The 26,379-nt window shown below is 40.3% G+C and overlaps 2 protein-coding genes across 2 annotated transcripts; both read left to right on the top strand.

The window, feature by feature from the left end:
* The first annotated feature begins 450 nt into the window (after window positions 1–450).
* LOC119738199 (deleted in malignant brain tumors 1 protein-like) lies at window positions 451–11,639 on the top strand. The gene is made up of 8 exons (XM_038212960.1): window positions 451–520; window positions 1,610–1,681; window positions 3,145–3,261; window positions 6,028–6,227; window positions 7,577–7,718; window positions 8,797–9,123; window positions 10,321–10,629; window positions 11,150–11,639. The coding sequence occupies exons 1-8, from the start codon at window positions 451–453 to the stop codon at window positions 11,173–11,175; spliced, it is 1,263 nt and encodes a 420-aa protein (XP_038068888.1). The 3' UTR covers window positions 11,176–11,639.
* Window positions 11,640–23,051: 11,412 nt separating this feature from the next.
* Window positions 23,052–25,848, top strand: LOC119737104 (scavenger receptor cysteine-rich domain-containing group B protein-like). The gene is made up of 3 exons (XM_038211200.1): window positions 23,052–23,376; window positions 24,563–24,871; window positions 25,392–25,848. Exons 1-3 carry the CDS (start codon window positions 23,061–23,063, stop codon window positions 25,415–25,417), a joined length of 651 nt encoding a protein of 216 aa, XP_038067128.1. The 5' UTR covers window positions 23,052–23,060; the 3' UTR covers window positions 25,418–25,848.
* The last annotated feature ends 531 nt before the right edge of the window (window positions 25,849–26,379 follow it).

Here is a 26,379-nt window from a genome sequence, read left to right as displayed (position 1 = left end):
TGCCACGATTTCTGAAGTTGTGTGATCGATTTAGGAAAATCATACGAACGTGTGGGAACGATTTGGAAACGTGGGAACGATTATTATGCGATTGAGTAACTGGAATAATCGTTGATGTCCCTTCCAAGGGCTTAGGTGCCGGGAGATTGGCGAGGGGGCTTATACACCCTCCCCCTCCTGACTAGGATGATGTCACATTGGATCATCCCCTCCCACATACAGATTGTTGGCTTCCTACCAACACAAACAGGCTCACGTGGACAACGTCTCGGGGAGTGATTGTTGCAGCAAAGTCAGATATCTGCTCAGGCATTTTATCGCAGACACACCCTTCTCTGGATGTTTCCAGCATCATGGTATATAAACCGACCACCAACCTCCATCGGTTCACACTCGGCTCCAGCTGATCTCTCATTAAGACGTCTTGAATTACTTTCATTTTCGTACACAATGTCTTACTCTCCGATGTCAAATCTGATGGTGTTGGCGGCCACCCTTGCCATCATATCTGCGCTCTTACGTAAGTGTGAAACTGAATTGATTTTTTGATTTTCAATCGTACTTATCATAAATTATTTTCTATTGCAAAGAACTCGTAAAACCCCTTAAGTAGGCAACTGATTTTTACAGCTGAAACTTTGTGTTCAAAGTTACAATCCGAGCACAAAGCGTGTGCACACGCACTTTGTTTACGAATCATTTGTTATTAAAATGACAACTAGCGTTACAACAGCTCTACTTTTGAAGATAAAAATCTGTGTGGCCAAAATTCCTTCGCGTGATGATTTTATGAAAACTACAAGTTTTCAAGCTGTAATTGTATGGACGTTTATTAAACTTTTTAAAGTGCTTTCCGAGAAACTATTAAAACCAGAAGGCTCCAATGTCTTATTGTTGCGTCCTAAGATATATAAACTTCTCTTTTCAATTAAGAATTGAATAACAGTTATTGTGTGCACCTTTAAATAAAGATATATATCGTCTGTGTTCTCCAACAAATTATATTCTTTTTCTACTGACGAACTTTAACACTTTTTTTGTCAATTCGAATGAAAACCTACTTTCTTCCGTCAGTAGTTTGAAAGGCAGGCTTATATTATTATGCCCACACACAAATCCATGTGAGTAAATTGGTTCCCGTCCCTACACAATGAATCCTAATTGGGCGGGAACCAGTCTACCCTGCAAGAACTGAACGATTAAATTGTTGGGTTTAATCCATTCGTACTTTGTAGAGTTAAATTGAATAACGCTCTTATTAGGAAAATAGCAACTTAAACAAGAAATCTGTTTTTGGGTAGTTGAACATTGAAAAATAAATGGCACGGTACATTTTTATACAGTTTCGCCTTGTTAGTTTCAATTTCATAGTTTTTTTTTTATATTGACCATATTTGTTTTGATGCCTCATCAGTTTTACTCAGTGCTGTATCCGTATATACTATAGAATTTAAATAAATCCACTGGATTCAGCTTTAAGAATGCCCAAACTTTCTTTGTGTGAAAACACGAGACGCATTTTGTGCCTTTCATCTGTCGGTTATGTTTTTCCCAGTTTAAAAAAAAACAATGAAAATTTAAATATCACAATTTTGGCTTTGTATTTTAGATATATGCTCGGCCCATCCTGTAGTGCAAGATGTGACGTCACAGGACCAGGCAAGGAGTTCAAGCATTTCAGGTAAAAAAAAGCACATGAAATTGCTGATGTTTAATTGTAACATTTAGTGTATAGTTTTTACCCCTATGTGTTTGCCGTGTGGCGTTCCGATGGTGGTGGTGGTGGTGGTGGTGGGGGGGGGGGGGTGTTCCACTCCAGACATCGTATTCCTTTGAATGAGGGGACACATGCGGTAATAGTTATTATCTGTGCAAGAACAAATATAATGACCCATTTTATCACCCACCCCTGTAATTCGGGCGATTCGCAATGCAGTGCGCCACCAAGAGTTTGCCATGGAGAGTCAACTTTTCAAGTTTACGGTCGACAAAATATGGCCCATTTGAATAAGTGTCAGTGGACACTTGAGCTAAATTGTTATAGATTGGGGCATAGCGTTCTGCCGCCTTACCAAAAATCACCATATTGATACAAAGAAAAGAAAAAGCAAATATATACTGGAATCATACGGTAACGAAACCACTGACCGCAAAAAAAACGAACAATTTTAAATGTCCCGCGCTGCGAATTTGTCGACTCTCTCCCACAATGCACTGGGAAAAATGAACTCTCCGTGGCAAACTATTGGTGGCGCTCTGCATTGTGAATCGCTCGAATTTAAACCATCTTTACAAATATGAAGCTATACCGCGGCTTTATGCAGTCCCAATTCTCTGAATTTGATCGGAATAGAAAACAACTAGAAAGGGGATGGAGCAGGGATATAGGCCCTATCACATTCAAGAAATACCGATACACTCAATCTGAAGAAAGTTATTAAAAACCAAGCAAAGTAAATATACTTGAAAATGTAACTTCATTTTTCTCGACGCAAAGTATATGGGTTCCCGATAAAAGTGCAATGGTTTTGTCCTAACCATTCCGATTAAATGATGATAATAGCTCTTTTCTCGAAAATGATAGCAAACTAGGCGCACTGATTTCACTCATTGCATGATCCTATTATTTACTTACAATCAAGTATGATATTGATTTCTTTTATTTTTCTTCTGGAATTTTGCAAAAATGAATGTCCATGAAGCTGCTTCAGCACGAAAAGATGTCTGCATTTTCGACTTTTGCAGAAGTAAATTTCTGGCTTTTTGGTGCGATTCGTAATTGTTTCAATAAATAACAGTAAGTCAATGAGCGAACGTTCTGCACTCGTCATTCAATGAGAAAATCCGTTGGTTGCTATCTAAAATTTGACAAAAATTCCTTCAACTCGGGCTGAAGCCGTTTGCAACATCGCAATCAGTTGTCAGGAAAAGCATTGAATACTTGAACGTTTAATGCAAAAACTGTTGAACTAAAAATGATGTTTTATGGTTTTCTTGCATTTGAGAGAAACGGAAGGTTGCGAAAAAAATATGTTCCAGTGTAAAATTCATGCTGTGGTCCCCTAAACAAATGTATTAGGCAGGCAAAATGGGAATGAAAAAAAAACTGATATCTTGTATCCGATATATTTTGTGTCATTTCAGGTCTTCCGTGTACGAGTTCTCCACTGGGGATGGCCAGTGGGGCCATCCCTGATTCCAGCCTGACGGCGTCAGGCTCATTCAGCTCAGGCTATCTCCCAAGCCAGGCCCGACTGAATGGTAAGTCTCATTGATTGCTACTCACAGGCATGCAACTTTTCCTCGGATCAGCTGATTTCCTCTTTTTTTACTTCCCATGTGTGCCATTGAAAATAGAAAAACACTGTACAAAGTCTTGGAAAGATTTGAATTTCCTCTTTTTTGTGTGATTTCCCAGTTGCATGCCTGTACTCAGTCTTTCATTGCAATAGTCTGCAACTGTTGCTTCCTTTGTGTTTTTCCCTTTTTTGTGAGTTAAGACATAGGAATTGTATAAGCCCGACTCTAAAAACAACTAGAAACTTGTAAAAAATACTAATTAACGATGAATTTTGAATGTTTTAATTATGGATTCCATTCTTGGTCAATATGACCAGCCCCTTTCTTTCTCAAGGCTTTAGGCTCATTTGCTTTTCATGCATTGTTCATTTCCAATAATAACACCTCTCAAATTTTAAAGATGAATGTTGGAACGTTAAACCTAACCAGTTGAAACTTCAGCTTATTTTTTTTCGTGAAAACATTGAAAAACCATGCACTATCACGAAACACGATTTCGCCCATGGTACTCTGTATTAAAAAAAAAGGCAATTGACTGATCGTTGGAAATCACCACCATTTCTTGATTTCTTCGCAATGACAGCAAGCCAAACGAAATAACATCACGGGGTTGTTAGTACCCTACGCTCTAAAATATTTGATAATAATTCGATTGGTTACTTCTGAGATACATGCAAATGATCCTATATATCTTTACCCATAAAATGTTGTTTTGTCTAGTTTCTAAATATAAAAAGAGGTCAACCAACAAGAAAAAAAAAAGCCTCCGTGGATTCCGGATAATCTCCGCAAGTCAGCTTACTATTTTTCAATATTTTATTTGAACTATTGCTTGAACCCAGTATTTCTAGAAAGCTTGAATAATCTGAAACTGTTCTTGAAATTGAGAGAAAGATGCATGGAAGTGATTCTGTGTGAGCACGCCACGCCGCATGTATATGACAATTTCCCGTTACGATGAAAGCAGCAATACTCATGCTACAGTCAGACCGCGTATATCCTGTATTCAAGTGCTTATTTAAATCCAAGCAATTTATTGCACACTTTTTTTGGCCAGGGATGGGCGATAAGGCTATCCCCAGAATAGTCAATGCATTCACCATAAATTTAACCAAATAAAAACCGATTCTGTGTATCACTCTGTCCGTGTTGCGATTTATTTGTCATTGCATTAACTTGTTCTGTAACAGTGTTCTCATTCCCCAGCTGGGTAAAAAAAAAAAATCGTCACTGGTTTACTGTCATTACAACAAAATCAACATCACTAACTCAAGTCTCTAGCGTGAATTCCTGTCACTGATCCTTTAGGCTCCGCAACAACGAAAAAGTTACGAAAATTGTGATAACAAAGACCTTGAAATAAATGACAATAATACAAATTTGGTATTTGAAGTTGCGTCAGTACACAGGTCATGCCTGTTGCAAGTCATTTCTGTTCGGGATAAGTAATCTTTGTTTATTCTGTGGGATCTTAATTGTGAATTGATACATGTTAAGTAATGACAAAAACCCTTGATTTCACAAACATTTAATTTAGAATAAACTTAAATTTCACATTGTGTCGTCAACTTCTTGGTTGTTTCCTTGGCGGCCGCATTGTTCATGCTCATACAACAATTTGACTGTTCGTATTGACCAACTCATTCCACATGGTCCTCCGTCTCTGATGATGCATTCCCAGGCCCGTCTATGCATAAATGTGCCACTGCGCGCCTAATAAGTTTGGCGTGTCTCTGCTTCGATGCGCATTCGCATTTTGGCGAAGACTGTACAGGAAACGCTTTATGATTGTGCCCATCACAAATATTGACAAGTTCCTCCAATCAGACGATGAATATTTGCTGCAAGGACAGGAACGACCCGATTATTTATCATACCGAAGTAAATGTTAGTTTGTATGTTTTCCTCAATGAAAAAAAAAGGCCAATCATGAGAACACTACCTCAAATTCCTAAACAAGCTGTGACTTAAGTGCGACTGTCGTTCCTTTCAAAATTAAACGGTTTTGTATTTCGTCGGTTGTGGAGAATATTGTCTTACGTTCTGGGTATTAACCTCGTCATTCATGGAAAATCCTGCCTCATCGCTAATTATGAAGCGTTCAAGAATCGTGTTGGCCTTGCGAGCAGCCTCTGGCAAAACCTCATTCTCCTCATTTAACATCTAACAACTGACACTGGGGTCCGGGTCCCTCAGAATAAACAAAGAGTTATACTCAGTCCTCCAGAACAGGAATGACTTCAAATTACGACCACTTTACAGGCGCAAATTCCAATACAAAATACAAACTACAAAATATGCATTGTTGCAGGCGCAGTTCTAGAGCCAATATTTTTGGGGGCTAGCAGGGTGGATCCAGGATTTTTCAGGGAGGCGTGCTGAAAATCAATAGGTGTGCGGGGGGTACAATCAGGCACACTATATTAATTAAAAGTGTACAATTGCACCCTTCACACGACTATTTATTGGGGGGGGGGGCACCGTTCGCATGTACGTCACAATCTTACATTTTGCTAGTGCAATGTTTGTTTTTTTATGGATTTTTTTTTTCGGGGGGGGGGAGGGGGGCTAGACAAATTTTTTTTGGGGGGGCTTACCCCCGTAGAACCGCCACTGTATTTTTGTCATAATCACTCCGTAACGGTTGTACTTTCCTAAAGGAAACCCTGTAGAGTTTGGTTCTATATTTTTTTGAAATGCCATGGTGTTTTGTTTTATTCCCCACAGGTTCTGGTTGGTGGATATGCCCGCGTGGAAAGCCCGAGGGTCAATGGATCCAGGTAGACCTCGGTCAGTACACGGCCATCACGGGGGTCATCGTACAGGGAGTCAGTGCGTATCATATCCGAACCTTTGCTGTAAACTACAGTAATACGGGCGAGTCCAATGATTGGCAGAAACTAAGTGACAGAGGACAGACCGTACAGGTGAGCCTAGGATCCCGTCAAGATCGATTCTTTAGTTTTCACATTCCAAATGGACAGTGAATAACAGAAAGCCAATCGTACGGAATCTCGATCGTTCCAGGTTTAAATAAGTGAAGTATTGCTTTTATTGTGATATTATTATAGCAAGAGTTTTGCGAAAGAACTCTATGTATTTATACGGCTATGCGTTTAACGCAATATGGTTGCGTTGAAAAAAAAAATATCGAGTTAGTTTGCAAAGATATGGTTAATCTGTAAAAGTTTTATTGCTGTTAATGCATTTCGCTAAACTATTCCATCATGCCTATTTCGTTAACTGTTACAAAACATTGCGTTAATTCGCAGAACTATCGCGTTTATGCTAGTGCGTCACTTCGCAAACGTTTCGGCCCTAATTGCATTAATTTGCAAAGGTAGGCCTATAAAGTATTACGTTAACTCGCAATTAAAACAGAACTGTTAAACCTGAAACGATTAGGTCTCGTACTGGTTTGATGTCAAATCACGTGTTGTTGTAAATGTAAACAAACCTTTGATCTTCACTTCCTTTGACTTAAGCTCGGGTCGCGATATCCGTTTACACTCAAGCGGTGATGTCTTGTCAACATTGAGGGGGCAAGTAGCATAGACATTCGTAAAGGGGGGGGGGGGGGGGGGGGGGCGACGCCACCTGACTCTATGGGGAGCTTTTCAAACATGTATATAATGGTACACGTATTCGCGTTTTACACCAATCCTTCCAGTGTGTTTTTATTTACATGAAATGGGTGTGGAAGACCAATATCTTAGCGCTATTACACGTACCGAATAATATTGGTAAGGTATAATATGTAACTGGTAAAAATCCATATGTACTGTGATAAACTATTGGGGGCATGGCCATCGCCGTCTTCCCCTGCAGCGCAAACATTATTTGGATCACCCCCCCCCCCCCCCCGCCTCCCCTCCCCGGATCGACGCCAATGGTATCAAGGTGAATACATTGTTCATTATGTTTTCTTCACGTCGCGTACATCTCAGACTTGGAAACGGAAGTGACATAAAAATTATGGAAATTTGAACATAATTTCTAGAGTGAACATTTCTAGAGTGAAACTTATATCAAGTAACATTTTTCAATTGTCACAAGCCACTCTGAATCAGATCATCATTCACATCACCCAAGGTGTTTACAGGCATGTAATTGGACTTTCATGTTAAAAGGAGATAGCGTCAAAAACATGTTTAGCATCTTCCTATATCGGCGCAGCTCTTCAGATAGCAAAGAAGCCCGACGTACATATAACGAATATTTGAGCTGCCTGATGTTGCGTTGGTGGTGATATTGTAAATCGTTATATTTTTTCTAGTTGAATGGGTACAATGGTAGTGGACAACCTTTGAATGTGACGTTCCCCGTGGTACTGATGGCAAGATTCCTCCGCATACTTCCACTCACATGGAGTAGCTCTACTTATTATTACCTGAGGTTCGAAGTGCTCGGATGTCGAGGTAATACAAATGGGCTCATTTAAACAATCTAAGTCACCGTAGAAAGGCAATGATACCAATCGTCATTTTGGTGAAAATGGTTTCTTTTTAATGGTTAGATCAGTTTAGAGGTCTAGGTTTATATTCCAACGCTGTTAGAACCAAATGCGGGCACTGACTTGATTTTCATATTGTGATGAAAAATGAATAGAACCCGGAGGAAGTTGTATTAATACAAGTCATATCTATAATTACGTTGAACTCATACTGATGTAACAGTGATTCCGATGCAGGCCGAATGATCATGCTAGTATCTGACTGTTTTAATTTTATTTTAGGTCTACACTACAAAAAGTGCGGTGTAAATTGAAAACCGGTGGTCCCGTAAAGATACAACGGTGTTAAATCTAACACCGCTGTTTTTGCAATGTGGGTTGATTTGACCCTCATAAAACCTGTGTCAGTATCAAGGTTATGGAAGTTAGAGGGTTGGGAGTTGGAATGATGGTGTTGTCGGCTGATATCACTTGTTGGGTGTGTTTATTCGTTTCTTTTCCGATTGATGACTCGTGTTGGTCCAGCTCTGTTGCATTCTGACAATGCCCAGTATAAATCATATATGAAACAATGCCCAGTATAAATCATATATGAAACGATGGGTTTGGATCACATATTGGATAATGACCTTCATATTGCAAATTGAGTGGGGGATCTGAGTTGAGTTGCCTTTAATAAACAAAGACAAAGGAATTATCATAATTTTGTTAGACAACAGTCATCAATGGAAGGGGGAATACGTCTGGTTAGGTGATTTGAGCCATGAAACGGCACCTCATAATAGGGAAATAATTTAAAGGAATGATATGCATTTGCACACTCATCTTTTGCGTGTTTTGCGTTCAAATTGAGATACGATTATTGAGGCTGGTCTTATCACTCACAAACATTCGGCCAAGAAGTGAACCTCATGAAAGAGTGTGAATCTTACAAGACTCATTACTATTGAGAGTTAGGCCTACGTTTGATTGTTGTTTAAAATCGGAACGCACAGGTCATCCAAGAACTAATTTTGAAAGGAACTAATTCTCGATCTCAACAGTCACTAGCGGCATGATCCGATTAGTGGGCGGTGATGACAAATGGAGCGGCCAAGTGGAAATCTACCGCCATGATGCTTGGGGTGCAGTCTGCGATAGCAGTTGGGATATGAAGGACGCCACCACCGTTTGTCATCAGCTCGGCTTCATCGAGGCTCTGGAGGCTAAAACGGGGTTGTCCAGCCGAGAGAGTGACCGGCCGATCGTGATGAATCGAGTGGCCTGTACTGGAACTGAACGACGGCTGGCTGACTGTCCGTTTGTCTGTACCGGCTCTCAGCAATGCAGCAGCTCGACTGTAGCAGGAGCCGTTTGTAAACCAAGACCTGGTAAGAAATACTCCGCCCTCTTTAGTTTCCATGTCATTCACATCCGACTTTGTGTCCTAAAGGTCATCTTACTATTACACAAGTAACTTTTGTGTTATCAAATCATCTCCGTGTATTAATGATATTTCAGCATTCTCTGATGATAAAAGTCAACTAAATTAAGGGGGTACTCAACCCCGAAACTCACTCTTCAAACAAAAGCACTTCCTAATAAGTACAGATATACTAAAAACATACTGATGAACTCAATGGAAAATCTGAAATAATGATTGTTATCTCTTACACCCACAAAATAGACAAAAATAGGAATTCAAAACCTTACCGGTGCCTCTCAATACTGATTATTTGGACCATAGATTCTTTTAAGGTTAAGTTCCCCTTGCTCTTCAACATATTATCTTGTTTTTCTATTAATAAATTTACAACTTGTATGTTTCATTCTAACCGACAATTTTCCTTTTAATTTTTTGATCGTCTGCAACCCTGTGTTTGCTTTGGGCACAAACAGACCCAATTTGCAAGCAGACTGGCTCTCGGTCCGTACATTATCGATACTAATAAGCCTCTGTACTACTTATTACGTCACACTTTGTTTACATATGCACTTTCCTATGGAGCCAGTGGGGGCCCACGGTCCACTAAGAACCATAGGAAAGCGCACATATAAACAAAGTGTGACGTCATTAGTACAGAAGCTTATTGTGGGGCGGGGACCAGTCTACCCGCGAGAACAACATCATTGTCTGGAAGCAAATAATTCGGAACTGTAAAGTAATAATGATTCAACAACTAAACGGGCTGATTTTTCGCTCAATGTCTCATTCAAAAGTAAATAACTTTCGTATTGCTATAAAAAAAAATAGCAATAACTTAGAAAATGAATCTATTTTTTTGGATAAAACTTGTTAATAGCACGGGGAACGATTCTTGAATACAGGCCCACTGGATGTCATGAGTAGGCCTATGGGTTCTTTGGGGCACTGTCACTGACAGACATGTAGTTTGATTTTGGTCGCTACGTGACATATTGTTTCTGCCTGTATTTCCAGCTGAAGAGGGGATTGGGAGGTTTACTAACCATGAGGGCGGGCTACCTATCCGTCCCTTTTCCATTACACCACTCCACAGTGTAGTCGTCAGACTGTAACTCGTCTTGTTTTCTAAATTGAGATGATGTCTTTATTGTGAAATGATCAGATGAGCTTCGGTTGGTCGGCGGATCTCGCACCAGCGGCCGAGTGGAGATATACCGTGGCGGCAGCTGGGGCACCATCTGTGATTCCAATTGGAACCAGACTGATGCGGGGATTGTCTGCCGACAGCTCGGTTTCTCAGACGCACTGGAGGCCAAGTCCGCTGCCCACTTCGGGCAGGGTAGCGGACCCGTCCATATGGACGGCGTGGCGTGTCAAGGATCCGAAGAGAAAATTACCGACTGCCCTTCCTACTGCTGGGAGGAAACAAGTTGTAGCCACTCACACGATGCTGGAGTGATCTGTAGTGATGGTAAGCATATAATGAGGGCAGTGCAACGAATCCTATGCCACATCGTCAATGATTCAAATCATCATAGAAAATACTCCGCGTATTCCTATCATTAGAAAGATGGATTTGTTCTAGCGTCATGCAAGAACGAGTGCTCCATTCAATTTGATAGTAACGATTTTTATTGTGCAATCGTATACCTTGATTTAAATGATAAAAAGCTGAAATAGTACAATGTGTTGAAACTATTAGTTGCCTAGCAACAATCGGTTGATACCTTAATCAATATTTGCAAGGGTTTCTTGCATGAAAGTATGTCCCGATTCTTAATTTCGCATATGTCTGCGAATCTGATAATCGTTCGGAGAGAATATTTTATTGACTTCGGTGTAGAGACGGTATTATGATTGTACAGAGGCAGTTTTCTGTTTAGATTTTATCTAAAAACCCCTTTTTTTAAAAGTGAAAACTGTTTTGTTTTCAGTTTTCTTCAACAACCTAAGATGCAAACTTTTTGTTTCTTGATTTTGTATTACTGCAGGAAACACCGTAACAACCAACAAGTGACGAAAGCTAAACCGCTCAAGCAACCAGGAAGGATAGGACACCACACATCATCATACACACTCATCTACTTGCAAAGGGACACTATTTGTTTCATGGTATTTCGGACCATCAAAGCGCCCCTCGTGAACTGCTGGTCGACTTCTTCTATAGTCACGTGACTGGCCTGGGCCTATAACCCGTGCAAGCTGTAAAATAAATTATATGGAGAGTGGTACCTCGCTTCTCTTGGCATTGTACAGTATATTAATGACTGTGCAATCTACGACACCAGTCTATGTTAACAGTGCATATTGGCTAGATGTAGTTTTGAATCAGAGGCAGAAGCTTTCTTGTTGTCAATGTATGTTTGTGTGCTGCATATACAATACGCATAATAAGCATACAACAATCATAGTGGCTTTGTTTGTTTTATACAAAATATATACAAACAAAATGATAATAAGAAAACACCAAAAGACTACACAAAAGACCACCCCCAAAACGGAACAGGAGTGGAATCGATAATCAATTATATTATTGAACTTGCATCCATTTTGGACATTTTCAAAGTCAGCTACTCATAGTAGAATGAGTCCATTGATATAAATACATTCAAATGAAATTGGGGAACGAAAAGTTAAAGCACAGAGGATAAACAGTGAGGGTGAACATTGTGGACTCTCTTATGCTCTGATACACCGATCAACTTTAATTTTTATTTCAGGAAAAGCTACGATGTTGCGTTTGAGGTAGAATACGTGACGGTGAAGAAACTTTGTCACTGATACTATGGTTGATAAACTTAATAATTGTCGTTTTATTTGTGCCATGTATAATATTTGCCATAATCGTCTTTTTATCTAGAAGTAACATTTATTAGATTTTCATTTACTTTATAACTGCACTTGTTATAGACCTAGTGCTTGATTATCATAATACCGAAATAAAAAGAAAAATAATTAACTGGACACAATTAAGAGGCCTCCTTGCCTTGTCATAGTCGGACCCCCAGGTGGATTCTTATGATTTTATCTGTTTTATAATATTGATTATTTACTTTCTTTCTAATGCAATAACCGTACGTGAATACAGCATACAAATTGTGACTTTGGTGTCTCTGTGAACTACTAGTTGAACAATTTGGGTCAGTGAGTGGGTCAGTCAGTGTGTTAGGTACAAAGAAGACCGTAGTCAGGCCCTCTGGGACCAGCAGAGTAATTTTTTGGGACCAAGGTGAGACTTATGCAAGTCTATTTCACAAGTGAGAGACAGTGAGTCAAGCACAAAGAAGATAGTAGGTTGACCCTCTGGGACTACAAAACGGACCAAAATTAATTGATTACCTGTTTTTTTTAAATCGGTTGCAATCCCAACCATGACCATCGCACAGAATTGCTTTTGATACCATATTCATTGACCCCTGATAAACGTTACATGAAAAGTCACCCAATGTCATGCCGATGGGGGGGGGGGGGGGGGGGGACCCCAGCTCTGACTCACATTTTATGTTTTGCATAGAAATATATTATTAATAATGTACCCTCCCCCCCCCTACTCTGTGACTATATACCGGTAATAATGTCCGCTTGTGCACAACATTCGGACTGAGCCAGCTGGGATACGGGGGTATCATCGCATTTAAACAGCGCCTCCATGGAAAGTTTACGGAGGCCAATAATGTGTCCAGAGGAAAAAACCTGTCTACATTATAGCATTGATTTGCTGATGACCCCCCCCCCCCCATTGGCAGTATATAACAAATCGTGATAATGGCGTGCCTGATACAAGCTATGCTTTCAAGGTTTTGCCACCTCTAGCCGCCTTTATATCCTGTTCAATACTTATATTATTTTCCATTTCTGTCATGAACAGGACATAAATGTGTTTGAATTGAATTGAATAAAGGGGGCAACTGATCTGGGGCCTACTTACTGCTCTGCAACCACATGTTGCTGCATTGTCACTGCCAGATATTTTTGATATATTGCCCAGAACATTTGAAGGTTAAGTCTGTTTTGGATGAACGTCTTGAACATGGATGTTAGTTACAGGCTCGTCAAACATGAGGGTAACTATGAACCAGAAAGCCAGTGTCAAAACATGTCCGTCATAGGGAAATGAATGTCTAGGCCGGGACTTGTTTTCGGCTCCGCCCTAGCTCCCTACGTGAGCAATTTAGTGCCTAATTGGTACTCTACACAGCAATGTCACTACCCGATGTTTAATATATTGCCCAGACAATGTCAAAGGTTAAGTCTGTTTTGGATGAACGTCTTGAACATGCATGTTAGTTACAGGCTCGTCAAACATGAGGGTAACTATGAACCAGAAAGCCAGTGTCAAAACATATCCGTCACAAGGAAATGAATGTTTGAAGCCGGGACTTGTTTTCGCCCTAGCTCCCTACGTGAGCAATTTGGTGCATTGGTACTCTACACAGCAATGTCACTACCAGATGTTTGAGATATTGCCCAGATAATGTCAGAGGTTAAGTCTATTTTGGAAGAACGTCTTGAACATGCATGTTCGTTACAGGATCGTCATACATAGGGTAACTGTGAGCCAGTGTCAAAACACATGCGTCACAAGGAAATGAATGTTAACCTTTTGCGAAAGATCCTTGAACTTTTTAGTTGCTGGCTCGTCTTAATGTGCGCGTTTGATCCAGTGCCAGCTAACACGTGCGTCACAAGAAAATGAAGAAATGACTTCCAATGTTCGCCCATTTGACCTTGCCATATTGGTCCCGCCCAGTTCTGCCGCACATCAATGGATTATAATGTTGTATAACACATTGATAACTTTCCTTATTAGATTTTTCTGTAGTATATTTATTCAGTTTTAATGAAATTAGGTCGCAGGTTCAACCCTGCTCAAGTCAGTTTCTGTGTCCAACTTTGAAAAACCATTATGATTATAACAAAACGAATAGATTTCACTGTGTGACCAGATTTTTTTTAAAGTTAAATCGTCCCTATAGTCAGGTTTCTATATGACTGACTTGTCATGGCGATTTTGTGCAACTGAGTGATAATTGATGAAACATTTGGATTCGTAATCCAGTAGCGGATCTAGAGGGGGTTGGGGCTTGCAATACCCCACCCTCCACCCCACCCCAACCGCTATAGCCGCTGACTAATGTTGATACTAGTAAAATGGGGTCCAAAATAATGAATGGAATACTTAAGTTACTGAACTGCCTTAGAATGCAGGATCGTAGATTTTAATGTTGAGAAATCGTTCGACGTTCGTAGAATGTTAAAAAAAGGTACTTGTTGCGAAATGTCGGGGAAGGGGATGGTAAGTGCCACCGTAACCCCCCCCCCCCCCCCCCCGGATTCTACGCCCTCGTTTAACCCAAGTCGGAAGTCCCCGATATAGCTTCTCAGCAACACAAATAGACCCACGTAGACAACGTCTCGGGGGATTTGTGCCATGGAAGCCAGACGGATTATATATCTGCTCAGCTAACGGCACCTGTTAACCCCGACACATCATGACCAGCACCATGATATATAAACCGATTACCAACCTCCGTCGGTTCATACTCGGCTCCAGCTGACCTCTCCTTAAGACGTTTGTATAACTTTCTTTCACCGTATTCGAAAACAATGTCTTACTCTGCATCATATCTGCTGGTGTTGGCAGCCACGCTGATCACCATCACTGCGCCTCACGTAAGTGTGAAACTGAATTGAATTTTTCGTTGTCAACTGTAATTTTACAGATTATTTTCTGTTGTAGACCAAAAATAAAACACAGCACATGGAAACCTGTAAGCAGGCAGCTGATTTCTATAGCTGAAACTTTGTATTTCTGTGGTTTACAGTTACAAGCATCACGATCCCAGCACAAAACGTGTGCACACGTAACAATCAATCTATTTTGGGGTTGGAAATTGAAAATAACTGGGACGGTACATTTAAAAAAACATTGTCGTCATGTTAGTTTTCATTTCATAGTTTATTTGTATTGAACATAGTTTCGCTAGTTGATGCCTCATCACGTTTACTACTGTGTCCGTATAGTTATCGTACAATATAAACGAATCCACTGGATTCAGCGCTATCAGAATGTCCAAACCGTTGCCAGAAACACGAGACGCATTTTGCGCCTATCATTAATTCTGTCTGGCAATGTTTATTCCAGTTAAAAAGAATAAAAATAAAGTATCCCAATTTCGACTTTGTATTTTAGAATTATGCTCGGCCCATCCTGTAGTGCAAGATGTGACGTCACAAGACCAGGCAAGCAGCTCAAGCACATCAGGTAAATAAGCACTTGAAACTGCTGATGTTTAATTGTAAAATGTAATGTATTGTTTGCACCCCTATGTTTGCCGTGTGGCGATCCGATGGTGTGTGTGTGGGGGGGGGGGGGACATAATTCTTTAAACGAAGGGACATCTGCGGTAAGATTTATTAACACTGTATGATAAATGGCACATTGTATCAAACTCTATCAAAAAAAATTCATACCATCTTTACAAAATATGAAGCTATTCCATGTGGATGGAGATGGGGACAAAAGGAACTAAACAAGGGATATAGGCCATCTTGCATTATAAATAAAACATTAAATCGTATTACCAACAAGATAAGGCAAGCCTAGTAAAGATGAGCCGACAACGCATAGCATTCTGTTCAATCGATTCAAAATGGCTATGCACTGGAAGTCCCTTCATTCATGCGATGAGCACAATGGGCCAGATTTAGACCATTCATTGGTGTTACACGGTGTAAGGCCAAAAAAAAAAGTATTTGGTCTCTGGTCAGACCAAAGTTCCGGAATTGACGCGGGGACGTGGCTTTTTTTTTCTCTTTTTCTTCAAGCTTGGATTGTACAGACAAGGTGGGGTACTATTTTGCTATTTGGTATCCTCATGTACATTGGTGTCCTCCATAATTTGCCTTGGTGCTCTCGATCATTTGCCTTGGTGCAATTTCCCATTCCTTGGTGCACTTTGGTAACAAAAATTGAGGAGGTGAGGCAATAGAGGGCGCTGTTGGAGCTACCGCAGAACATTTTGGGGGAAAAAAAGATTGACGCGCATGATTGAAATCAACGCGCGCGCTGACCAGAGACCGACTTTTTTTTTTTTTGGGCCTAATCCTACCTCAACATTTTTGGCCAAGGTGAGACTTAAGCGAGTCTAATTCACAAGCGACGGTCAGTCAGCCAGTCAGTCGATTGTCACCGCTGCTCGTGTGACATTCTCTTACATCCCATTACACTCTAAGAGCCAATGTTATGGAACGTTCGAATGCAATCGTTGAGAATGCACCCTTGTGTCCTGTATAACTTGTTTGTCAATGTTCATAGCATACTGCTATTTGCAAGGTTTTTTTTATGCTATGTGCATTTCCATAATGAGCGAAACTATGAAACTTCGATGTTTAAAACTGCTGCAGAAAAGAAAAGTTGCCAGATTGTTTTTTTTCGGGGGGGGGGTTGTCGTAAATATTTGAAACATTAATTCAAGCAGCAAATGTGTGGGTCCGTAAATTGAACGAAAAACCCATAACGGCACTTTACACACGTTTTAAAGATGTAGTCCATCATTATTTTGTAATTTGTGCATTTTGTTCGTTTGAAGCAACAAAAGTGTTCAAAATCTAATGAAGGATACTGAACAACTAACCTGATGAAGTTTAATTAGCTCAGCTTCAGCTGTATGTTCCAAGAAAAACAGCATTCTAGGATCTCAATTTCAAATCAAGAGTTGCTGAATCATATTTTGAATTGTTTTGAATTGCAGCTACACGCGATGTCGCGCACTGATCCGACGAATTATAGCAACCGCGCGCGCCTGTGCGTCGTGCCAATGCTTGCGCGCGCTACGCCGCAAAACAAAACGAACTATACTAATTAAAATTTTTCTACGGTGCGTCTGTGCGTCTTAAGACGCACCGTTGGAAAGGCCTTCTTTGGTTGATTACTTCAAAATGATAGCTTGCCAGAAGGATTAATTCCACAGAGAGTTTAGTCCACTTACTATCTTTCAACCAAGTATGTTTTTCAACAATAATACGCCAGTTACTTTTTCGGATGACTGCAAATGATGGACTATAGCTTTAAACTAAAACATTTGTTTCGTGGTTTTCTTGCATTTTAGAGCAAGTTGCTCAAAATAATGTTTCAGTGTAAATTTCATGCCATGGTCCCTTAAAAAATCGCCCAAACATTTTTCATTGCAAGCAAAATAGGAATGAAAGAAACGACACCTTGTATCCGATATATTTTGTGTCATTTCAGGTCTTTCGTGTACGAGTTCTCCACTGGGGATGGCCAGTGGGGCCATCCCTGATTCCAGCCTGACGGCGTCAGACTCGCACGGCTCATATTCCCCAAGCCAAGCTCGACTGAATGGTAAGTCTCATTGATTGCTACTCTCATTGCAATAGTCTGCAACTGTTGCTTACTTTGTTTTCCTTTTCGGGAGTTCAGACATAGGAAATGTATTTGCCCGATCCAGAAAATGTGCAACTAGAAACCTGTCTAAATTACAATTTAACCTTGTATTTTAGCAGTTGTTTTAATTATGGATTACACTCTTGATAAAAACCAGGATCATTCGCTTTACATGCGTTTTGTTCGTTTCCAATAATAACACCACTCAAATTCTAACGAAGAATGTTCAAAAGTTAAACCTAACCTGTTGAAACCTATTGCGAAATTTATCGCGAAAACATTGAAAACCCATATGCACAATCGTTTGACCACGAAACACGATTTTGTCCATATTACTCTGCATTTCAAAAATCATGCAGTCAATTGACTGATCATTGGAAATTACCTAAATTTCTTGATTTCTTCGAAATGACAGCAGGCCAGACGAACTAATTTCACAGATTGGTTGGTACCCTACGATCTTTAATCCAAGTAAGCTTTTTGATAATATTTCGGTAGGTTACTTTTGTACGGAGCTCTAGACTTGTCATCCGACTTGTTGACATTCTGACATATTTTATCTTAGGAATATTACAGGAAACATGCCGACATCCTGAAAGTCACAGGATGACGGCATCCTAAGACTAGTTGATGTCGACATCCAGAGATACTTCACGTCAGAATGCATTTTGAGGGTGGATGTCGTCATCCTATTTTCAGGATGTCGTCATGCAATGACAATTTATCTCAGGATGTCGTCATCTTGCCTGTAATATGTCGTCATCGAGCGATAAAATATCTCAGGATCTCAACAAGTCGGATGACAAAATTCTAGAGCTCCGTACTTTTGGGATAAATACCATGCGTTTAACCCGTAAATGTCGTTTTCTTTGAGTTCTAAATATAAAAAGAGGTCAATTAACAAAAAAAAAATCCATGGATTCTGGATAATCTCCGGAAGTCAGCTCATTTTGTTTTCAATATTTTATTTGAACTATTGCTGCACCCTGTACTCCTGGAAAGCTTGAATAATCTGAAACTGTTCTTGAAATTGAGAGAAAGATGCATGGAAGTGATTCTGTGTGAGCACACCACGCCGCATGTATATGACAATTTCCCGTTACATGAAAGCAGCAAAACTCATGCTACAGTCTGACCGCATAGGCCCCTATCCTGTGTTCACGTGCTTATGTAAATCCCATCGACTTAGGGAATTACATCTCACATTTTTTTTTCGGCCAGGGATGGGCGATAGGGTTGTCGCCAGAGTAGTCAATGCATTCACCATAAACTTGACCAAAAATCGATTCTATCACTCTGTCCGTGTTACGATTGATATTTTTACTTGTTTTGTATTAAACATTACACTAGTGTTCTCATGCCCCAGCTGGGGAAAAACAAAAAAACGTCACTGGTTTACTGTCATTAAAACAAAATCAACATCACTTACTCAAGTCTCTGGCGTGAATTCCTGTCACTGATTCTCCAGGCTCCGCAAAAAACGGAACAGTATGCATAACTGTGATTATAAACGACCTCCAAATGGCAATGATGCAATTTGGTACTAGAAGTTGCGCCAGTACACAGGCCTTGATGTGATGGCTGTAGCAAGTCATTCCTAATCTGGATGACTGAGTAATCTTTCTTTATCCTGGGGAATTCAGATGTGAATTGTTACATGTTAAAGAAATGAAAAGTAGAAACCCAAAACATTGATTTCACAAACATAATAGGCCTAATTACTGAACTGGACACCACATTACACTAGAGGGCGCTCTTCAGGAAATATATCAATATGTATACTCGCGCTTACATCAAAACGGTGCCACGTTATACTAGGAGGCGTTCTTCAGAATATAATATCAATATGTTTACTCGCACTTATATGAAAACGGCGCATTTAAAAAGCTTTTGTATTTTGTTTCTCCACTTTCAGTGCTATTGAATACATTTTGGTTGTTGGGATGTTCGACAAATACCTCGACATCCGCATATTTTTTTCTCATAACGGACAAGAGGGTTGATGATTCAATAGGCCATCCCCCCCCCCCGGTCAAAAAGTGGGAGGATATATACCCCCCCCCCAGGATTTACGCCCCTTCTAAAATTTCCTCCAATCAAACAATGGAAATTTGATGCCAGGACAGATAAACATGATTATTTATCTCTGCAAGTAAAATCACTTTGTATGTTTTCCTCTATGAAAATCATGTCTCATCGCTAATTATGAAGCGTTCAAGAATCGTGTAGGCCTTGCGAGCAGCCACCGGCAAAACCTCATTCTCCTCATTTAACATCTAACAACTGACACTTGGGGTCCTTCATAATAAAAAAAAATAGTTACTCAGTTATTCAGAACAGGAATGACATCAAAATAATCAAAGCCTGCTGGCGCAACTTACAATACAATTTTTTTTGTTATAATCACAGTTTTTGTAACGGTTGTATTTTTATTACGGAAACCCTGTAGGATTTGGTTTTACATATTTGAATGCCATGGTGTTTTGTTTTATTCCCCACAGGTACTGGTTGGTGGGTATGCCCCGTAGGAAAGCTCGAGGGTCAATGGATCCAGGTAGACCTCGGTCAGTACACGGCCATCACGGGGGTCATCGTACAGGGATATCCGGGAAGCTATCATATCCTAACCTTTGCTGTAAACTACAGTAATACGGGCGAGTCCACTGATTGGCAGAGACTAACTGACAGAGGACAGACCGTACAGGTGAGCCTAGGATTCCGTGTGGATCTTGTTATAATAGCATTCTCTATAATCAGAAGCCAAATCGTATATGGAAGCCCGGTCGTGCCAAGATTGACACAAAAAATAATGATTTTTCTTTAATTATAAAATGACGCAACAGTTTCGTCAATTAACGCATACATTTCGCTGGTTTTTGAAATTAAGTTAAGTAGGCGTTTGAAATATGCAACGACGATTGGAAGTTGAATCAACACGTTTGCGTCACCGTTTAAAAATATGCATAACGATTGATAACAAACAACGTTAGGAAATGTTGCGCGAATACCTAGTGCTATGTCTTCACGATTTTGACAAACGTACACGTTACAGGTACTCCTACGTGTCAAAAAAAGTCCTACTTTTGATCGTATTCAACTCTACTGTTTACCTGTGGAATTAAACCAAACTTTCATCATGTTTAGCAAGGCGTGACAATTGTATAGAGCGAGTAAAATTTAAATGCCATACGAACAAAAATATTTACTTTCAGAATGTCGATACAGCGCTGGAGATGGTGGCGGGAGGCACGTGCTGCGGCCGAATGCTTCTGAAGGAATTACAGATCACCCCTGATGTCATTGCACACCTCCTCAATCCTTCAGAAGCCTTCGGTTGCAGCACGCACCTCCCGCCACCGTCTGCAGCACTGTAACGACATGGAGGACGCCAAATCCATAGTGGCAGATTCAAAAAGTATGACTTTTCAAGCTGTCTAACGCTTGTCGCCTGCAATGCAACCATTACTACAATCGTCACGGTAGCCGATCAGGGGAAAATTGGATGATCTTTAACGTCACACAATTGGAACTTATAGATAACAGGTAAAAATCCGTAGCAATGGGATACTAGACTCTAAAAACTTTTTCGAAACATGTTTAGAAGCTAAACATTACGTGTCTTATTCTTAGACACCTATGTTCAATCCGCGATAAACGCTATCCATCAATGCTCTGTAGGGATCCACCTCAAGCGCGAGCCTTGGGTAAGGCTGAACAGCCTCCGCACAGGGTGGGGAAAGACCCGCTCCTTCCTAAACCGGATCGGTGCTTGTGACGATGACACCTGCCCTTGTGGGTTACCACAGACCATAGAACACATCATGCAAGCCTGCCCAATCTTCAAGGCCCCTCACGGTCCCACCGGCCGGCCTGATTGAGCTAGAGGAAGATACAGCCAAGTGGCTGCAAAAATTGGACATTCCCGTGTGATTTAGCTATGGAAGCATCATACGAACGACGACGAATGCTCTAACATGTTTAGTATGCAGACATGCTAGACACGTTTACAAACTGAGAGCAAGAAAGTGTTTAGAAAAGTGTTCAGTTGCTAAACATAGTTTCTGCAGTGTACATGTCCCCCGCCTCAGGATTCCCACCCATGCCCTCATTGTCAAGTCCCTGCATTGTTCATTATTTTTGCTGGTCCCAGAATGAACAGCCGATAGTCCTATTTTTACCTCACTGACTGACTGACTGTCACTTGTGAATTAGACTTGCATAAGTTATACTTACGCCCACACGTGTGACTCCGATGACTACGTAGACACCTTAAACCGAATTGGTCGAGGACCAGCTTTACTAGGCTCGTTTAATACTGTTTCTTCACGCCTACAACTCAGGCTTGGAAAAAAAGTGACATTAAACCAATTCCTTAAAAATTATATCAAGTGACTTTGTTCCGACATCAAAAGTCATTCTAAAATAGATCCTCCTTCTTCCAAGGTATCAGATCCATATACATTGTTTTGATATGTACATTGTAACTGACATTCATGTTATATGGATATAGTGCCGAAATACCGATAATTGTGTGCATTTCGTTGTTCTTTTTCCAGTTGAATGGGCACAGTGGTAGTGGACAACCTGTGAATGTGACGTTCCCCGTGGTACTGATGGCAAGATTCCTCCGCATACTTCCATTCACATGGACTAGCCAAGATCATTATTATCTGAGATTTGAAGTGCTCGGATGTCGAGGTAATGTGGGCCAATTTAAAAATGCTAAATGACGTCACATGTAGAACGGCGATGATACCACTTGTCAATTGGTGTAAATGTTACAAATAAATGGCGGGGTTAGATTTAAAGGTCGCGTAACTTCTAACACTGTAATAACCAATTGCGAGCACTGACTTGCGATTCATGTTTTGATGAACAGTTATTAGAACCCAGGGAAGTTGTATTAATACAATTCATATCTATAGTTATTTTGAACTCATTCAGTGTAATATTGATGCAGATGCAGGCCGAACGATCAGGCTAGTATTTGACTTATTTCTTTAGGTAAAAAGGTACGGTGTGAATATTTAATACCAGCAGTCTTGCAAAAATACCACCGGTGTTAAATCTAACACCGCTTTTTTGCAGTATCGGTTGTTTTGACCCTCATAAAATCTGTGTCAGTATCCAGGTCATGCAAGTTGGAGGGTTGGGAGTTGGGATGATGGTGCTGTCGACTCATATACATCTAGCTAGGCGACTTGAGCCATGAAATGGCACCTCGAGTTGAGAAAAAAATTAAACGAATGAGATGTATTTACACAAGCATCTTTTGCGCGTTCTTGTGTTCAAATTATAGAAACGATTATAGAGGCTGGTCGTTCACAAACATTCTGCCAAGAAGTGAACCTAATGAAAGAGAATGAAACTTACAACACCAATTGTTATCAAGAGTTAGACCTACGTCTGTTTGTTGTTCAAAATCTGAACACACATGTCATTCAAGAACTAATTCTGAAAGAAACTAATTCTCGATCCCAACAGTCACTAGCGGCATGATTCGATTGGTGAGCGGTGATGACAAATGGAGCGGTCAAGTGGAAATCTACCGCCATGATGCTTGGGGTGCAGTCTGCGATAGCAGTTGGGATATGAAGGACGCCACCACCGTTTGTCATCAGCTCGGCTTCATCGAGGCTCTGGAGGCTAAAACGGGGTTGTCCAGCCGAGAGAGTGACCGGCCGATCGTCATGAATCGAGTCGCCTGTACTGGAACTGAACGGCGGCTGGCTGACTGTCCGTTTGTCTGTACCGGCTCTCAGCAATGCAGCAGCTCAACTGTAGCAGGAGTCGTTTGTAAACCAAGACCTGGTAAGAAATACTCCGCCCTCTTTAGTTTCCATGACATATCATTCACATCCGACTTTGTGTCTTAAACCTCAGCTTATTACACAAGTGAATTTTGTATTATCAAATCATATCCAGGTATTTATGATATTTCTGCGTTCTCTGATGACAAAAGACACATAAGGAGGTACTCAACCCAGAAACGCATTCTTCAAACAAAAGCGCTTCCTAATAAGTACAGGAAAAATATACTGATGAACTCAATAAAAAATCTGTAACAATTATTGTTATCTCTTACACCCACTAAATAGGCATTCAAAAATAGGATTATAAAACCTTACTTGTGGATCCCAATACTGATTATTTGGACCATTATTCTTTTAAGGTTGATTTCCCCTTGCTCTTCAACATATTAATTTTTTTCCTATTTATAAATTTACAACTTGTATGTTTTCTTCCAACCTAAAATTTTCAATTTTGGACGTCTGCAACCCTCTGAAGAAGAAAAAAATTGGGCACAACAGACCCACTTTGCGAGTAGACTGGCTCCCGGTCCGTACATTATCGATACTAATAAGCCTCTGTGCTACTAATGACGTCACACTTTGTTTACATGTGCACTTTCCTATGGAGGCAGTGGGGGCCCACGGTCCACTAAGCAACATAGGATATCATGTAAACAAAGTATGACGTCATTAGTACAGAGGCTTATTGTGGGGCGGGGACCAGCCTACCCGCGAGAATAGAATTATTGTCTGGAAGCAAATAATTCGGAACTGTTAAGTAATAATTATTCAACAACTAAACGGGCTGATTTTTCGCTCAATGTCCCATTCAAAAGTGAATAACTTTCGTATTGCTATAGAAAAAAATAGCAATAACTTAGAAAATGAATCTATTTTTTTGGATAAAACTTGTTAATAGCACGGGGAACGATTCTTGAATATAGGCCAACTTGATGTCCTCAGTAGGCCTATGGGTTCTTTGGGACACTGTCACTGACAGACAGGTAATTTGATTCTGATCGCTACGTGACATATTTTTATCAGCCTGTATTTCCAGCTGAAGAGGGGATTGGGAGGTCTACTAACCATGAGGGCGGGCTACCTATCCGCCCTTTTTTCATTACACCACTCCACAGTGTAGGCGTCAGACTGTAACTCGTCTTGTTTTCTAAATTGAGATGATGTCTTTATTGTGAAATGATCAGATGAGCTTCGGTTGGTCGGCGGATCTCGCACCAGCGGCCGAGTGGAGATATACCGTGGCGGCAGCTGGGGCACCATCTGTGATTCCAATTGGAACGAGACGGATGCGGGGATTGTCTGCCGACAGCTCGGTTTCTCAGACGCACTGGAAGCTAAGTCCGCTGCCCACTTCGGGCAGGGTAGCGGACCCGTCCATATGGACGGCGTAGCGTGCGAAGGATCCGAAGAGAAAATTACCGACTGCCCTTCCTACTGCTGGGAAGAGACAAGTTGTAGCCACTCACACGATGCTGGAGTGATCTGTAGTGACGGTAAGCATATAATGAGGGCAGTGCAACGAATCCTATACCACATCGTCAAGGATTCAAATCGTCATAGAAATACTCCGCGTATTCCTATCATTAGAAAGATGGATTTGTTCTAGCGTCATGCAACAACGAGTGCTCCATTCAATTAGATAGTAACGATTTTTATTGTGCAACCGTATATCTTGATTTAAATGATAAAAAGCTCAGAAATAGTGCAATGTGTTGAAACTAATAGTTGCCTAGCAATAATCAGTTGATACCTTGATCAATATTTGCAAGGGTTTCTCCCATGAAAGTATGTCCCGATTCTTAATTTTGAATATGTCTGCGAATCTGATAATCGTTCAGAGAGAATATTTTATTGACTTCTGTGTAAAGACGGTCTTATGATTGTATAGAGCCAGGTTCCTGATTAGATTTTATGTAGAACACATTTTTTTTAAAATGAAAACTGTTTTGTTTTCAGTTTTCTTCAACAACCTAAGTTGCAAACTTTTTGTTCTTCGCTTTTGTATTACTGCAGGAAACACCGTAACAACCAACAAGTGACGAAAGCTAAACCGCTCAAGCAACCAAGAAGGATGGACACCAACCATATTCTCGTACACACTCATCTCCTTTTTTAAAAGGGACAATATTTGTTCCATTGGATTTCAGACCATCAAAGCGCCCCTCGTGAACTGCTGGTCGACTTCTTCTATAGTCACGTGACTGGCCTGGGCATATAACCCGTGCATGCTGTAAAAAAAATATATGGAGAGTGGTAACTCGCTTCTCTTGGCATTGTACAGTATATTAGCGACTGCGCAATCTATGACACCAGTCTTTGTTAGTGCATACTGGCTAGATGTAGTTTTGAATCAGAGGCAGAAGCTTTCTTGTTGTCAATGTATGTTTGTGTGCAGCATATACAATACGCATAATAAGCATGCAACAATCATAGTGGCTTTGTTTGTTCGAAAAAAATATATATACAAAATGATAATAAGAAAACACCAAAAGACTAAACACAAAAAAAACAAAAAACGGAACAGGAGTGGAATCGATAATCAATTATATTATTGAACTTGTATCCATTTTGGACATTTTCAACGTCAGCTACTCATAGTAGAATGAGTCCATTGATATCAATACGTTCAAATGAAATCGGGGAACGAAAAGTTAAAGCACAGTGGATAAGCAGTGAGGGTGAAAATTGTGGACTTTCTTATACTCTGATACACCGATCAACTTTAAGTGTTATTTCAGGAAAAGCTACGATGTTGCGTACGAGGTAGAATACGTGACGGTGAAGAAACTTTGTCAAATACTATGGTTGATAAACATAATAATGTTTGTGTTATTTGTGCCATGTATAATATTTGCCATAATCGTATGTTAGAATAAACCTGACTTTGTATCTAGAAGTAATATTTATTAGATTTTCATTTACTTTATAACTGCACTTGTTATAGACCTAGTACTTGATTATCATATTATCAAAAATAAAAAGAAAAATAATTAACTGGACA

This window comes from Patiria miniata, unplaced genomic scaffold, assembly GCF_015706575.1.
Source record: "Patiria miniata isolate m_02_andy unplaced genomic scaffold, ASM1570657v1 HiC_scaffold_3, whole genome shotgun sequence".
Taxonomy (NCBI): Eukaryota; Metazoa; Echinodermata; class Asteroidea; order Valvatida; family Asterinidae; genus Patiria; species Patiria miniata.
The sequence above is the reverse complement of the archived record's forward strand: the minus strand, read 5'-3'. Positions and strand labels throughout refer to the sequence as shown.

What these genes read in the sequence shown, in the direction of transcription:
- LOC119737104 (XM_038211200.1), top strand. Translation starts at nt 23,061, where the DNA reads ATGATTCGATTGGTGAGCGGTGATGACAAATGGAGCGGTCAAGTGGAA. An exon ending in CGTTTGTAAACCAAGACCTG is followed by an intron (nt 23,377 to 24,562) that starts GTAAGAAATACT and finishes TGAAATGATCAG; the next exon opens with ATGAGCTTCGGTTGGTCGGC. An exon ending in TGGAGTGATCTGTAGTGACG is followed by an intron (nt 24,872 to 25,391) that starts GTAAGCATATAA and finishes GTATTACTGCAG; the next exon opens with GAAACACCGTAACAACCAAC.
- LOC119738199 (XM_038212960.1), top strand. Translation starts at nt 451, where the DNA reads ATGTCTTACTCTCCGATGTCAAATCTGATGGTGTTGGCGGCCACCCTT. An exon ending in CATCATATCTGCGCTCTTAC is followed by an intron (nt 521 to 1,609) that starts GTAAGTGTGAAA and finishes TTTGTATTTTAG; the next exon opens with ATATATGCTCGGCCCATCCT. An exon ending in TGGAGTGATCTGTAGTGATG is followed by an intron (nt 10,630 to 11,149) that starts GTAAGCATATAA and finishes GTATTACTGCAG; the next exon opens with GAAACACCGTAACAACCAAC.